This window comes from Chiloscyllium plagiosum, chromosome 30, assembly GCF_004010195.1.
Source record: "Chiloscyllium plagiosum isolate BGI_BamShark_2017 chromosome 30, ASM401019v2, whole genome shotgun sequence".
Taxonomy (NCBI): Eukaryota; Metazoa; Chordata; class Chondrichthyes; order Orectolobiformes; family Hemiscylliidae; genus Chiloscyllium; species Chiloscyllium plagiosum.
The window spans coordinates 46432757-46450040 of NC_057739.1; the positions used below are offsets into that span (position 1 = coordinate 46432757).

General features: G+C 42.9%; 1 protein-coding gene across 2 annotated transcripts in view; it reads right to left on the bottom strand.

Moving 5' to 3' along the window:
- Positions 1–1998: 1998 nt before the first annotated feature.
- Positions 1999–17284, bottom strand: part of LOC122565021 (zinc finger protein 239-like) — a 39184-nt gene continuing 23898 nt past the window's right edge. Inside the window, exon 3 of one of the 2 annotated variants that reach the window (XR_006316054.1) lies at positions 1999–2353. Coding sequence is in view for 1 of the 2 variants with exons in the window: in XM_043720670.1 (XP_043576605.1) it covers positions 4079–4900 (822 nt within the window). In the remaining variant the exon portion in view is untranslated. Of the gene's footprint in view, positions 2354–3530; positions 4975–17284 lie in introns of those variants that run through there. The other variant, XM_043720670.1, reaches the window with a different exon arrangement.

The following is a 17284-nucleotide window of genomic DNA, read 5'->3' on the forward strand; positions in this document are numbered from 1 at the left end:
TCCCCACTCCCACCCTCCTCTAGCTTATCTCTCCATGCTTCAGGCTCTCTGCCTTTATTCCTGATGAAGGGCTTTTGCCCGAAACGTCGATTTTGCCTGTCCTCGGATGCTGCCTGAATTGCTGTGCTCTTCCAGCACCACTGATCCAGAATCTGGTTTCCAGCATGTGCAGTCATTGTTTTTACCTTGGCTGCTCACCTTCCTCACCTTCAGGGAGCCCGACAATTTGGAGATTTGTCCTCCAACCTCAATTTTCGAGATCATCGATATGGTCTCGCAAGGCCTGCACCTCTCGAAGTAGCACCTGGATCCGACTGGATTAGAATTCTATCGCAGCTTCTGAGGCCTTAGTTCAATCCTCCATCCTCTCCCCAAGGCCCTGGATCTCCTGCTCATGCTTCTGCAGCATGGATTCATTAGGTTGGACCTGGGCACGAATCTCCCCATGGATCCCCTCAATCACAGCCTCAACTTTCAAGCTAAGTCTCTCCATCGCCGCAGCCAATTCCTGTGAGTCTGTCAGGTCCCCAGGGATTCAGGAGAGGCTGCTGCTGCTGCAGTCTCTGGTGGGGTAGGTGCTGCAGGGCAGTGTCCTGCCTGCTGCTGTTTGCTTGCTCCTTTTCCCTTTGGCATCCTTCCCACTCCCAAATATTAACAAATATGTGTTCTGTTTGCTCTACATAGCCAACAAAGAGACAACCAACACATTCCTCGCGGGGTAGGTGCTGCAGGGCAGTGTCCTGCCTGCTGCTGTTTGCTTGCTCCTTTTCCCTTTGGCATCCTTCCCACTCCCAAATATTAACAAATATGTGTTCTGTTAGGTTTTAAATTAATAATTCCATCACATGAGTTGGCCAGGGATGGCAAAAAACACCAGTGTGCCTTGGCTGTTAGGCAGAACTGTCCACAGTTCTACAGAATCGCCGCCATCTTGCAGAGTCTAAGCTGAGGACATTACATTACATTACAGTGTGGAAACAGGCCCTTCGGCCCAACAAGTCCACACCAACCCGCCGAAGCGTAACCACCCATATCCCTACATTTACCCCTTACCTAACACTACGGGCAATTTAGCATGGCCAATTCACCTGACCTGCACATCCTTGGACTGTGGGAGGAAACCGGAGCACCCGGAGGAAACCCACGCAGACACGGGGAGAACGTGCAAACTCCACACAGTCAGTCGCCTGAGGCGGGAATTGAACCCAGGTCTCTGGCGCTGTGAGGCAGCAGTGCTAACCACTGTGCCACCGTGCCGCCCATTTGTGGAGTCAAAAATCACCAGATTGAAATGCAATTGTCTTTTAGTTTCAAAGTGCTTGGATTAAAATAATTGGCTGATTCCAGCTAGTTGTCAAAACATTAAAACAAGCCTAAAATTTCCAATCAGATAGCCAATTGATAGATGTTTCAATTTCAGAACTGTCTACAATCTATAGATGATAACAGATTTTTTTTTGCATAAATCTCTAAGCTTATAAAAATACTATATCTCTTAAAGGGACCACACACGCTTAGCATCCCCCCAACCCCCAACATCATTTTTACAAATTCTAGCTTCCTGCCTTCCACGTCACTTTACACAACTTTATAGCAGTCTATCAAACCGATCAGGGTGAGATTCCCAACATTCAGACCTTAAAAGTATCATTTTGCCTGTCAATTTCAAGCTGCAGGACTGGACTGTGGTAGCTTATTGATCAGCTTCAATTTGATATTGATCCTTAACAGGATTTCAGTTAAAAATAACATGTAGACATAATGGTCTACTTACACATGACATTGTGGTGACACCATTAAAGAACAGGGAATCAGTCTCCCATTGAGTGAAAAACTGAGTCCTGGATGTGAATATCAGCAGAATCCAATACTTGCTGTTACAGCTAACTTAGGAGAAAGTGAGGACTGCAGATGTTGGTGAGTCAGAGTTGAAGAAGTGTGACACTGGAAAAAGCACAGGAGATCAGGCAGCATCTGAGGAGCCAGGGCGTTGACATTTCAGGCATAACCCTTCTTCAAGACTGGGGAGGGGGAAGGGGAAGGGGACTGAGAAATAAATGGGGGAGGGGGTTGAAGGTGAGGATGGAGATGATAAAGGAGATGGAAAGCCCGTCAAAATAAATGCGTCTGCTCTAGAGATAAGGACTTAGTTTTAAAAATTTGATTAATATCATTTTTCTCACAAACAGGTAGCTAGACATGTGATGAGTACAAATGTCACAACGACACAGTCATTAATGTTATTGCCTCTCCGTGCCAGAAATCGATGTTGAATTCCAGCTTCGGGTAACTATGTGGAGTTTACACATTCTCCCTGTGTCCATATGGATTTTCCGGGGGCTCCAGATTCCTCCTACAATGCAAAGATGTGCAGGTTAGGTGGATTAGCAATGCTAAATTATCCAGAGTGTCCAGGGATGTGTAGATAAGGTGAAATAGCCAAGTGAAATGCAGGGTTACAGGGATAGATTCGGGGTATGGGTCTGGGTGAAATGCTGTTTGGAGTGTCATATGCATTTGAGGGGCAGAATGGCATGTTTCCACACTCCACAGATTCTATGACTATCTAATGGTCATTAGAAAGAAGCTCAGAAACATGGTTTGGATCTAGATAACAGTAGCTTCAAAAAACAACCACTAAAGTTACTTATAAATTAACTGGTGACAAACCAGGAGATCTCTTTTCATACAGTACTCAGGTGGACAACCTTTTACCCACTGAATATGTTGATGTATTGAATTGAATTTATTTTCATGGTACTTATTTTACCAAGGCACAGCGAAAAGCTTTGTCTTGCAAGCGATACAGGCAGATCACAGAGTTAAGTAGCATAGATAAGTAAATAAGTAAACAGTAGCAAAAACAAAAACACAGGTACAGGCGAATGTTAAGAATTTGAGAGTCCATTCAGTATTCTAACAACAATAGGGTAGAAACTGTTTCGAAACCAGCTGGTGCATGTTCAGGCTTCTGGTAGAGGTTGTTGAAAAACATTACCAGGGTGGGATGGATCTTTGAGATGCTGGCGGCATTTCCTTGACAGCGGGCCTGGTAGACGGATGCTATAGATGGGAGGTTGGCCTTTGTGATTGTCCGGGCCGAGTTCACCACTCTCTGTAACAGTCTCCGATCTTGAATGGTACAGTTGTCATACCAGGTGGTGATACATCCAGACAGAATCCTCTCGATGGCATACCTATAAAAGTTGGCAAGGATATTCACTGTCAGCTGCCTGTTGGGCCTTTGTAAGCAGTGCGTCCACATGAAGAGTTCAAGAAAGCCCGTTGTTGATGACCACTCCCAGAAGCTTGACACTCTCCACTTGTTCCACCTCTTGTGCTGTTAATGTGTAACAGGGCATGAGTAACATCCCACCGAAAGTCAATAATGAGTTCCTTGTTTTGCCGGCAATGAGAGCTAGGTTGCTCTCAGTACACCATTTTTCCAGATCTTCCACCACCCATCTGTAGTCCATTTTGTCGCCATCTGAGATTTGACTGATTATAATGGTGTCATCAGCGATTTCGTAAATGGCATTAGTCTGGTATTTGGTGATGCAGTCATGGATATACAGTGAGTACAGTAGGGGGTGAGTATGCACCCCTGGGGAGCTCCAGTGTTGAGTGTTATCGTGAGGATGAAATACTGTCCTCAGTCTTCACTGATTGTGGCCTGTGGGTTAGGAAACTGAGGATCCAGTTGCAGAGAGTGGGGCTTAGTCTGAGATCACAAAGTTTAATAATCAGTCTCAAGGAGATAATAGTGTTGAAGACTGAACTATATGGAATGAGTAGGATTCTTACGTAGCTGTTCTTGGTGTCAAGACGTTCTAGGGAGGAGTGATGGGCAAGCGATACGACATCTGACATGGATTGGTTGGTCTGTTAGGCAAATTGGAGTGGATCAAGAGTAGTGGGGAGGCTGGAGTTGATTAATGCCATGACCAACCACGTATAGTGATGATGTGATTATTTACAAAACCTACCTTACAGTTACACAATTGTTATTAACATTTTACTGACAATTGAATTGAGCAGGGATCAATAACATCAGCATCAGTGGCTCAAAGACCATGGTTCATTCCTTGGTATAAATCAGAGCAAAATCCTTCAACTGTGGTTCTTTGTGAATTTGCTGGTGTGCTATCAGTCTGGATGGCCGAGTGAATCCCTTCCCACACTCAGAGCAGGTGAATAGTTTCTCCCCCCTGTGAACTCGCTGGTGTCTCAATAGGTTAGATGAGCAAGTGAATCCTTTCCCACACTCCGAGCAGGTGAATGGTCTCATCCCAGTGTGAACTCGCTGGTGTCTCAGCAGAGAGTTCAAATCAACGAAGCCTTTCCCACACACAGAACAGATCAATGGTCTCTCTCCTGTGTGTACTCGCTGGTGTTTAAGCAGCGTCGATGAGTGACTGAATCCTTTCCCACAATCAGAGCAGGTGAATGGTCTCTCCCCAGTGTGAACCCGTTGGTGTATCAACAGGCTGGATGACTGAGTGAATCCTTTCCCACACTGGGAACAGGTGAATGGTCTCTCTCCAGTGTGAACTCGCTGGTGTTTCAACAGACTGGATGACTGAGTAAATCCTTTCCCACAATCAGAACAGGTGAATGGTCTCTCCCCAGTGTGAACTCTCTGGTGTTTAAGCAGGCCAGATGACTGAATGAATCCTTTCCCACAAATGGAGCAGGTGAATGGCTTTTCTCCAGTGTGGACTCGTTGGTGTTCCTTCAGGTTGGATGACTGAGTGAATCCCTTCCCACAAGCAGAGCAGATGAATGGCTTCTCTCCAGTGTGACTGCGTTGGTGAGTTTCCAGTTGGCATGCGTAAAGAAATCTCTTCTCACAAATCCCACATTTCCATGGTCTCTCCCTAGTCTGACTGTGTTTGGACATGTTAGATGAACCTTCATACACGATACTGTTTGTTCCTAGTGTGAATGGTGCTTTTTCCTCCTCTGTCCAAAATCCTGAGATAATTAGGTAATTACAAAAAGATTCTGGATTAGTGGTGCTGGAAGAGCACAGCAGTTCAGGCAGCATCCAAGGAGCTTGGAAGTTGACGTTTCAGACAAACGCCCTTCATCAGGAATAAAGACAGTGAGCCTGAAGCGTGGAGAGATAAGCTTGAGGAGGGTGGGGGTGGGGAGAAAGTAGCATAGAGTACAATGGGTGAGTGGATGAAGGTGATAGGTCAGGGAGGAGAAGGTGGAGTGGATAGGTGGAAAAGGAGATAGGCAAATAGGACAAGTCCGGACAAGTCATGGGGACAGTGCTGAGCTGGAAGTTTGGAACTAGGGCGAGGTGAGGGAAGGGGAAATGAGGAAACTGTTGAAGTCCACATTGATGCCCTGGGGTTGAAGTGTTCCGAGACGGAAGATGAGGCGTTCTTCTGCCAGGCATCTGGTGGTGAGGGAGCGGTGGTGAAGGAGGCCCAGGACCTCCATGTCCTCGGCAGAGTGGGAGGGGGAGTTGAAGTGTTGGGCCACAGGGCGGTGTGGTTGATTGGTATGGGTGTCCCGGAGATGTTCCCTAAAGCGCTCTGCTAGGAGGCGCCCAGTCTCCCCAATAAAGAAGGAGGCCATCTGGTGTGTTCTGTGGCGGAACTGATCCTCCTGGGAGCAGATGAGGCGGACGAATTAGGAATACGGGATGGCATTTTTGCAAGAGGTAGGGTGGGAGGAGGTGTAATCCAGGTAGCTGTGGGAGTCGGTGGGTTTGTAAAAAATGTCAGTGTCAAGTCGGTCGTCATTAATGGAGATGGCAAAACGAGGGAGTAAAGTTTTACATTGAGAATGTGATCTTTAAGTAGAGTGTAAGTGGTGACCTAATCATAGAATCCTTACTGTGTGAAAACAGGCCATTCGGCCCATCAAGTTCACACTAACCCTCCAAAGAGCATCCTACCCTTTATTTCCAATGGCTAACCCACACATTCCTGGATACTACAGGCAATTTAGAATGACCAATTCACCGAACCTACACATCTTTGTACTGTGAGAGGCAACTGAAGCAACCAGTGAAAACCCACACAGACATGGGAATAACATGCAAATTACACACAGGCAGTCACCTGAGGGTGGAATTGAACTTGGGTCCATAGCTCTGTGAGGCAGTAGTGCTAACCATTGAGCCACCATGCTACTATAACAGAGGCATTCAAAATTATAGTGGTGGATAGAACAAGAGAGAAGCTATCTTTCCTGGCAAGTAGATCAGTAAACAAAAATCATAGATTTAAAATAATTGGCAAAAGAGCTAGGTGAGATATTTCTTCATGGAGATATTTATTGAGATCTGGATGTACTAGTTGAAAGTGTGGTAGAATCACATGAAATAGGAGGTTTGAGTTGGCAGTTTGACATGTGCTTAAAAAGAGCTAATTTGCAGGGAAAGAGCTGAGAAACTGGAGTGTCGAATTTAATTGGATAGCTGGCACAGACAGATGGGTCAAGTGAACTCCTTCTACTATCTATGATTCTAGGACTCTATCAGTAAAGTGTTTTAACTGGAGTCTGGTTAAGACACAAATCCAATTTCTGGACAAGGGCACCCATGAAGAGAGGAATAATTGATTGGATATTACAATGTCCTGATGTAACACAGCCAACACAGCAGGATTCGCTGTTGTACATTTAGGATTTGGAATATGATATCAGATTTCAAACTTTCATGTTGCCCAAAATCAAATAATCCTAAATAAGATAAATTTAAAAAGATAATCTACCAATGAACATTGCTTGATAACCATTTAACTTTTAGGTAACCAGAAAGTAAAAATGCATAGCAACACCATACATCTTTACTTAACATTTCTTTAGTATTTTTATTCCCAGTGTGCAAATATAACATTCTGGAATGATTATCACAAAAAGCACAGTAATGTTATTAAGTGCACAGCTGTAATGAGTTTCAACTTAATATGCCCTCCTCTAGCTTATCTCTCCACGCTTCAGGCTCACTGCCTTTATTCCTGATGAAGGGCTTTTGCCCGAAACGTCGATTTCGAAGCTCCTTGGATGCTGCCTGAACTGCTGTGCTCTTCCAGCACCACTAATCCAGAATCTGGTTTCCAGCTTCTGCAGTCATTGTTTTTACCTATTACAAAAAGATTAACTGTTAGATCAGTGTGGTTTTGTTTTAATACTATGATTGCAAATCAACCTTTCAAACAGCAAAAAAAATGCAGTGAGTAAGATGTTATGAAGTTGAAGGTGGGTATTGTACCTTTAAGAGAGTGAATGAGAGACAGTTAACAGAAGGGTTCACTGTCATGTTGTAACAGAGGTTCTGAATTTGAAGATGTTTCCCAAATTTGGCAAGAAAGTTTACAAAGACAGAGGAAGGACATATTTTTAGAATTAGTAAATAGACTAGAGTTGGGTTTAACAAGCGATGAAAGGATAGCTGAAATTGTAATGAAGTTGGTTGAGCACTTAGGGTGTATGAGAGAAAAAGACAAGTGCAGTAGAGTTACTAAATTGCGATTGAGGCAAATGGAGTTAGAACATAAAGAAAGAGAAAGAAGAGTCATGAAAGTAGAAAGAGAGGGAGAGGAAAAAGCAAGGGAGAGAAGGTTCTTAGCTGAGCAAAGTGAGAATTTGAACTTCAGAAGTTGCGAATTAGTCACGAAAGTCAAGTTAACAGGATGAAGATGAAGGGAGAAGGCTATGATATATACAAAAATGTTAAAACATTGCCACATTTTGATGAGAAAAATGTCAAAGCCGTCTTTATTTCATTTGAAAAACTGGCTAGATAGTGGTCAGAGAACTTGTGGATAATGCTAGTTCAGACTAAGCTGGTAGACAGAGCTAGTGAGGAATTTGCAGTGTTGCCAGATGAGGGGTCAAAAGATTATGCAGATGTCAAACAGGCTTATGAATTGGTACCAAAAGCGTATAGACAAATGAATATGAATTGGTGCATAAGGTAAAATTTAGCTTCAGACAAGAATTTCATCCTGAGAGGGATAGAAATTATGAGAAGGGGAGATCCTGAACTACAAAACAGAGTAAAGCACACTGGTAATAGTTGACCAGTAGTGAAAAAAAGAAGCCCAAGAAGCTGAAAAGGAGGTGAAAGACCTTGGGTGCTTCCACTCTGGTAAAATGGGATACGAAAATTCACAGTGCTGGTCATTAAAGAAAGGCACTATGGGAAATGATGTTGTAAAAGACGCTAAGCCAGTGGATTAGTGAAGGTAGTAAATGAAACATGTGGACAGCATGGTGGCACAGTGGTTAGCACTGCTGCCTCACAGCGCCAGAGACCCAGGTTCAATTCCCACCTCAGGTGAGAGTTTGCACGTTCTCCCCGTGTCTGCGTGGGTTTCCTCCAGGTGCTCCGGTTTCCTCCCACAGTCCAAAGATGCGCAGGTCAGTTGAATTGGCCATGCTAAATTGCCCGTAGTGTTAGGTTAGGGGTATGGGTGGGTTGCGCTTCGGCGGGTCGGTGTGGACTTGTTGGGTCGAAGGGCCTGTTTCCACACTCTAATGTAATGTAAAATGTAATCTAAGAAAAGCCAAGGAGCTGCAGGAGAGTGCACAGCCTCGGCAGGGGCTGGGTATGGAATTAGTGCCTGATCTCTATAAAGAATGTGCCTATGTAGGTGAAGTTTACTCAGAAAAAACAGGGAGAGAAGGGCAAGAAGGTATAATTTTTGAGAGATACAGGATCTAATCAGTTGCTAATAGTTGGAGATAAACGTATTTACACTCTTTCTAATCTGTATACAGAGAGTGGTAATTTGTGGAACAGATGGACAGAAATTGAGCATTCCCATGTAAGATCAGGTGGGAGAGTCAAATCAAGACTGGGGAAGTAACAGTGGGAGTGATTGACAGAGTGCCAGTTCCAGGAATCCAGTTTGTTCTTGGGAATGATTTAGCAGGATCCAAGGTGAGAGTGACACCCCTTGTTGTGGAGAAGCCAAAGGAAGACCAGGGAACTGAGGAGTTAAAAGATATTTCCCGATTGTTTAGTAACAAGATCCCACTATCATAAGTCACACCAAGAAGCAAAAACTAAAGAGAAAGACAAAGGAGTTGAGGGTCAGTTAGCGGACACCCTGTTTGATGTAATACTGCAGGCAAAACTGAACATGAAGAGGGTCAGGCAGAAGTTTTTAGTTCTGAAAGGTTAATGGATTTGCATCAGAAAAATGAGACAATAAAAGATATATATAGATGCATATTAAGAAAATGAATCAGAACTTATTCCTGAGGGTTCTTATCTTAAAGATAGAATCCTAAGATGAAAATGTAGACCATGTCAGGTTAGTGCAGAGAAGAAATGGGCAGAAGTGCACCAGTTTATATTGCCAGTAGTATGCAGACAGGAAGTGTTAAGGGTAGCACATGAACTACCAGTAGGAGGTCACCTAGGTGTAAGGAAGACTCAGGCTAAGGTACAAAAGCATTTCTCTTGACCTGGACTGCACAAGGATGTGGTTAAATTTTGCCATATATTGGCATTCGTGCCAAATTGTAGGTAAGCCAGAGGCATACAAATCTTCTCAAAACTCGTGAGTAATAAAACCAGCATCCTTGTTGCTAATTCCTTTCGAAGAACCTTTCGACAGATTATGATTGATTGAGTAGGTCCCCTCCGTAAACTAAAAGTGGGAACCAGTACTTTCTAACCATAATGGATGTGTCTACCAGATTTGTGGAAACAATTCCATTATGGAGTATTAAGGCAAAAAGAGTGATAGAGGAGTGAGTAGCTTTCTTCACGTGGTATGGGCTACCCAGAGAGATTAAGTCAGACAAGGGTCTAATTTTACTGCTGGCTATTTTGGGAATTCATGGATAGCTTAGGCACACAGCACTTTAAATCAAATGCATATCATCCCGAATCCCAGGGAGCTTTAGAAAGGTGGCATCAGACCCTGAAGACCATGCTAAGAGTGTATGGTCAGGATTACCTGAATGATTGGAATAAAGGTATCCCATTCGTATTGTTAGCCATGAGAGATGCCCCAAATGAATCAACTCAGTTTACTCACTTTGAGATAATATTTGGACATGAAGTTAGAGGGGTTTTGAAATTAAGTAAAGAAAAATTGACAGGACCAAAGTTGGAAATTTCACACTTAGATTATGTATCTGAGGTGAAGGAGAGATTAAATCTGGCAGATGAACAGCATCTGAAGAGGGCACGGTATAGAATGAAGCAGATAAAAAGTCCGAACTTCGAACATTTTCCCCTTGGGATGACGTATTAGTCTTGTTACCAGTGGTAGGAGATTCTTTCAAAGCAAGGTTTAGTGTTCCCGATCAAATTGAAAACAAAATTAGTCAAAAATTATCTGGAAAAGATGCCAGATAGGAAAAAACTGTTTCAGGTATGTCACATGAGCATGCTGAAACCTTACTATATTTGAGACAGGGAACTGGAGAAACAGGTATTAGTTATTGCTCTGCAGAGTGAGGGATCAAACCCAGATGCTGTGTAGAGTGTGAAAATACGTTAAATAATGAGGAAGTCCTTGTGGAGTGGGATAGGTTGGTGAACTATCTCAGGAACAAAGAACCCAGTTGAAAGATTTGTTGCAGCCGTATGAAGACATATGCAGGAATAAGATGGGAATGACAAATGCTACTGTGCATGAGGTGGAGGTAAGGAATGCTGTTCTGATGAAACAATACGTCTACAAACTTAATTCCTAAAGCCACACAGGTCCAGCATGAAGTGACGTGATGCTCAATGAAGATAACATCAAACCGAGTCAGAGTGAGTGGAGTCCACCAATCGTGTTAATTCCCAAACCTGACAGGATTCAACGATTTTGTGTGGAATATCGCAACAACATCATAACAAAATCCAACTTATACCCAAGTTTGGAATACAGAAAGTTGGACTAGCCAGTTACATCACAAAGTTAGACTTACTGCGTGATTACTGGCAGATACCTTTATCAGAGAAAGCAAAGTAAGTTTCTGCGTTTGTAACCCCAAATAGGCTGTATAAATTCAAAGTGATGCCCTTTGGAATGAAGAATGCAACTGCCACAATCCAAAGACTCATTAACAGGGTTATGTCTGGGTTAATAAACTGCGCAGTTCATCTGGATGATGCAGTGATCTTTAGCAAGTCATACAAAGATCACATACTACAATTAGCAGAGCTCTTTGAACCATTTCAAAAAGCAAGACTAGGAATAAAATTAAAGAAAACAGAATTCACGAAGGCATAGGTGACATTTCTGGGACATAATATCAGTCATGGAAGGCGGACCCCAAGGAATGAGAAGACGAAGACCATCAAGGAATTTTTACAACCAACCTCAAGGAAAGAGGTGTTTCAACTTTTGGGATTATGCAGAGTCTACATAAGTTTGTTCCAAACATCACCACTAGCACTGCTAACAGATTTACTAAAGAACACAAAATATCAGTGGCAGAACATTGCCAGAAGGCATTTGAAAACTTAAAAACAATATTAACCTCCTCCCCAACTTTAGTTACACCAGATTTTTTTGAAACCCTTCAAAGTTGCAATCGATGCTGGCAATATAAGAGTTGGAGCTTTACTGAAACTCAGCACCCACCAGAGAAAATACTCCACCATCAAAAAAGAATGGAGTTTGGTCCTGGCTTTATAACATGTTAATGTTTATGTGGTGAACTATATGTTGGAGACAGCTATGTACATGGACCACAATCCTCTTACATTCTTGGAAAGATTTAAAGACAAAAATATGAGACTATTTTGGAGGTTTATGTTACAGACTTTTAATTTACAAACTGTACATGTTGCATTATCATGGATTTAAAAGTAAAAAGTAAAGATTCTAATGTTACATGTGTGGGCAGAGATTAATCTGAATTTAGATTAATGACTTATGTATTACATTGTAATGGGATTAAGAACTGGAAAAAAAAATGAAGCCTTTTTCATTATGATGGATCATTTTTTCTTAAGGGGTAAGTGTAACGAAGTTAAAGGCATGTAAAGTACCTTTAAGCGAGAGTGAATGCTGTTCTGAACTGAAAGTCTACAAGCACCTATGATATGACTAGATGGCAGTCTGAGTGTACTGGAAAATTGAAAATATGTAAATTTGACTGAATTGGTTGCTGTTGTCACAAAGCTCATCCCTTTGTTTCTAAAAGCTGTTCCTTGGTTCAAGGATACTCTGCTCTTGATTTTTTTCAGAGGGATAATAAACCAGGCAGGGCTCTGATCAGTCTGGTTTGGTACAGAGATGAAAAGGATTTTGAGAGGCCTTTTGTTTATATGTGAACAGATGAGACTTCAGGCCAAAGTGGTCATGTTTTCGAAGTGACCTGTATAATGAAAGGGGAGTGGTCAGCTCTCTAGCTGAGCAGTTTAGTTCAGTCTTGAACTGGTGAGTTCAGTGACTTGTGTGCAAACACTTACTCTCTCTCTCTGACCTTCAACTTCAACCTGTGAGCATGTGTTTACCTTATACTGGTTTTTAAAGGGAGTTTGCTTATTGGGACTGTTGTGTATATTCGGAACAGCAAAAGTAAATCTAGTTTGGATAGACTGAGATCTGTAGGGGTTCTTTATTCTGTCCTTTGTGTTTCATTATGTAACTTTATGAATAAATTTTTGTCGGTTTTGAAATCTAGTAGTCAATCTATGAGCGGCACGGTGGCACAGTGGTTTAGCACTGCTGCCTCACAGCGCCAGAGATCCGGGTTCAATTCCCGCCTCAGGCGACTAACTGTGTGGAGTTTGCACGTTCTCCCCGTGTCTGCGTGGGTTTCCTCCGGGTGCTCCGGTTTCCTCCCACAGTCCAAAGATGTGCAGGGCCAGGTGAATTGGCTATACTAAATTGCCCGTAGTGTTAGGCAAGGGGTAAATGTAGGGGTATGGGTGGGTTTCGCTTCGGCGGGTCGGTGTGGACTTGTTGGGCCGAAGGGCCTGTTTCCATACTGTAAGTAATCTAATCTAATCTAATCTAACTATTTTACTCCGGATAATTTTCACTGTACACTTACCAAAACAAATTGCAAAGTTATGGTCTTGGGCTGCCTGCTTATGAATGTTTTGATAGGTCTGGCCTAGTCCATAACAGATTGGGGGCACTTTGTGAGATTTTAAACAGCGGGTGGTAGGCGCTATTGTCTTTATTTCGGGTGTTGGTTGGTTGTGCAGACAAAGCTTGGGATAGGAATGGCTCTTTCAGTTGCCAAACGTTTTCTGGATATGGATACAGTGACTTTTGAAGATTTGCAAAGAGTGAATATACCAAGTTGCAAGAATAAGCAAAGAAGCTGGAATTGGAAGTGACTGCATCTGCAAGGAGAGATAATTACAGCAGTAGCTCAGCATTTAGACTTGCTGGAGAAACCATCAGAATCTATAGAGATGGCAAGAATTCAATTGCAAATGAAGCAACTGGAGTTAGAGGCGAGAGAAATGGAAAGGACAGCAGAAATGAAACAGTTTGAGTTGCAATTAAAAGAGAGAGCAGAACACAGAAAAAGAGAGAGCTCTTAAACTTCAAAAACTGACACTTAAAAAAGAAAGTCAGCTTAAAAGGCTGGAGATAAAGGCTGAGGGTAGGCTTAGTGAGGAAGTGAGTAAGGATGAGCAAGCCCCTGGTGGTCAGAGGCTTAGTGAGAAACTGTTTAAGTATGTTCAAGCATTGCCTAAATTTGATGAGAAGGACATGGAAACCTTTTTCATCTCGTTTGAAAAGGTGGCTAAACAAATGCAGTGGCCAGTGGCAATGTGGGTTTTGTTGATCCAAATGAAACTTGTAGGTAGGGTTAGTGAGGTATTCGCATCCCTATGAGAGGAGGTATCTGGGGAATATGAGGACATGACAAAATTCATTTTAAGTGCATATGAGCTTGTACCAGAAGCCTACAGACAACGTTTCAGGAATTTAAGGAAGGACCCAGGTCAAACCTATATTGAGTTTGAAAGGATCAAACAGCAGTTTTGACAGATGGATAAGAGCTTTAAAAATCAAGCAAATCTATGATGCCCTTAGAGAGGCAATTATTTTGGAGGAATTCAGAAATTCACTGCCTGAAGTAGTGCGAACTCATGTGGAAGAACATGGAGTTAAAATGGCAAGGTTAGCAGCTGAAAGGGCTGATGATTATGAGCTGGTCCATAAAACTCTATTTGGGCTTCCAGAATCAATTTCAGTCATGAGGGATAGAAATTAGGGCAAAGAGAAATCCTCACGTGAAAGAGGAAAGATAGATCTCAGTGAAGATCATAAGGATAACTTAGCACAGGTTAAAAAAAAAAACCCTTGAGGGGGACAAAGAAGTTAAAAAGCTCCAGTGTTTTTATTGTAATAAAGTGGGCCACATAAAATCCCAGTGTTGGTGAGCTAGGAGAAAGCCAGATGTAGGAAAACCAGACAAGCCTGAAAGTTTTGTTGGAATAATAACAAAAAGCATAAGGGAAGTTAGACAACTGCCTCAGAGTGTACAAGATGACCAGAGGTTGAGTTAAGGAGGATGTGCCAGATCTGCCTAAAAAATATACATGCAAGGGTAACGTTTATTTATAAAGGCCAGGAACAGTAGATAAAGAGGTTACAATGTTAAGGGTCACAGGATCCTCTCAGTCTGTAATGCTGAAGGATGAGGAGATATGCACTCCTGAGGGACTACTACCATAAAAGGTACTTGTAACAGGAATTCATGGTAAGACAAAAAGTGCTCAACTATGTAAAGTGAGGCTAGAGAGTCCAGAAAAGAGTGGAGAATTTGTGGTAGGAGTACTGGATAAACTCTCAACTCTAGGAATACAATTTGTCCTTGCAAATGATATAGCCGATTCACCGGTAGGCATGTTTCCTACTCTAGTTGAAAAGCCAGTGGAGATGCAGGTGAAGACACGGAGAATGTTTATCCAGGAATTTTCCCTGATTGTGTGGTCACAAGATCAGAAGCACAAGGTGAAGCAGGAGAGATCAAAAAGCACAGATAAGGAATCTGACATAGTGTTATCTGAAACTTTCTTTGATCAGCCAAGTGGAACAGAGAAAAAGCAAATAGGTAAACATGCAAGTATCTTTAACTCTGCTAAGCTGATTGAATTACAGAAAGATGAGAACTTAACAGTTATATCAAAAGGCATTTACAGAAAAAGAAAGTGAAAATATTCCTGTGTTATTACTTAACAAATAATATCTTGAGGAAATGGAGACTATCACATATTTGAGCAGATGAGAAATGGACAAAGATTCATCAAATTGTTTTGCCAGTAGGGTATAGAAAGGACGTGAAAATGTGTTGCTGGAAAAGCGCAGCAGGTCAGGCAGCATCCAGGGAACAGGAGAATCGACGTTTCGGGCATAAGCCCTTCTTCATCGATTCTCCTGTTCCCTGGATGCTGCCTGACCTGCTGCGCTTTTCCAGCAACACATTTTCACCTTTGATCTCCAGCATCTGCAGACCTCACTTTCTCCTCTATAGAAAGGATGTGCTGTGAGTGGTGCATGAGCTAGCACTTGGAGGTCATTTAAGGGTGAGGAAAACACAGGTTAAAATACAAAGATATTTTTACTGGCCTGGACTACACAAGGATGTGGTTGAATTTTGCCAGACATGCCATACATGTCAGCTAATTGGAAAACCACCGGCAGTAATAAAACCTGCACCTTTAACACCTATTCCAGCATTTGAGGAACCTTCCACAAGAGTCTTGATTGATTGCATAGGTCCCATACCGCAAACAAAAAGTGGGAATAAATATTTATAACAATGGATGTGTTGGCTAGATTTCCAGAGGCAATCCCATTACGCAACATCACAGTTAAAAGGGTTGTAGAAGAACTACTTACATTTTTTACAAGATATGGACTGCCAACAGCGATCCAGTCAGATCAAGGATTAAACTTCACATCCAAACTATTCATGGTGGTTATGGATAACTTGGGAATAAAGCAATTCAAATCTACTACTTACCATCCGGAATTACAGAGAGTGCAAGAGAGATGGCATCAAACACTAAAGACCATATTGAGGGTTTATGGTCAGGATTATCCAGATGATTGGGATAAGGGAGATTTGTTTGTACTTTTTGCAATCCGAGAGGCACCGAATGAATCGGCCAAATTTAGTCCATTTGAATTAATTTTTGGGCATGAGGTAAGAGGACCATTAAAATTGGTTATGCAGAAATTAATAAGTTGGAATTCAGAAATTGCCCATCTGGACTATGTGTCAAATTTTAGAGAACAACTAAATAGAGCTGGAGAGTTTAAAAGTATCACAGCATTTAATGAAACAGAAAGCGGATAAGAAATCGCAAATTCAAAATTTTGAAATGGGGGACAAGGTATTGCTGTTACTTTAGAGGGATGGCAGTGAAGGCAGTGCAATGTTCCTCCTGCAACATGTATGAGGTGAGGGATGCCATCGACGTCCCTGCCGATTACACTTGCAGGAAGTGCACCCATCTCCAGCTCCTCCAAGACCGTGTTAGGGAACTGGAGCTGGAGTTGGATGAACTTCGGATCATTCGGGAGGCAGAGGGGGTCATAGATCAGAGTTATAGGGAAGTAGTAACTCCAAAGATGGCAGAGAGATGGGTGACAGTGAGGGGGACTGGGAGGAAGCAGCCAGTGCAGGGACCCCCTGCGGCCGTTCCCCTCAAGAACAAGTATACCGTTTTGGATACTTATGGGGGGGATGACTTACCAGGGGTAAGTAACGGGGCTCAGGTCTCTGGCACGGAGCCTGTCCCCGTTACTCAGAAGGGAAGGGTAAAGAAGAGCAGAGCAGTAGTAATTGGGGACTCGATAGTTCGTGGCACAGATAGGCGGTTTTGTGGGAACGAGAGAGACTCACGATTGGTATGTTGCCTCCCAGGTGCAAGGGTACGTGATGTCTCTGATCGTATTTTCCGGGTCCTGGAGGGGGAGGGGGAGCAACCCGAAGTCGTGGTCCACATTGGCACCAACGACATAGGTAGGAGGAGTGCAGAGGATGTTAGACAGGCTTTCAGGGAGCTAGGTTGGAAGCTCAGAGTTAGAACGAACACAGTTGTTGTCTCTGGTTTGTTACCCGTGCCACGTGATAGAGAGTCGAGGAATAGGGAGAGAGAACAGTTAAATGCGTGGCTACAGGGATGGTGCAGGAGGGAGGGATTCCGGTATTTGGATAACTGGGGTTCCTTCTGGGGAAGGTGGGACCTCTATAAACAGGATGGCCTACACCTGAACCTGAGGGGCACCAGTACCCTTGGTGGGAGGTTTGCTAGTGCTCTTGGGAGGGGTTTAAACTAACTCTGCAGGGGCATGGGAACCCAGACTGTAGCTTTAGGGTGCAAGAC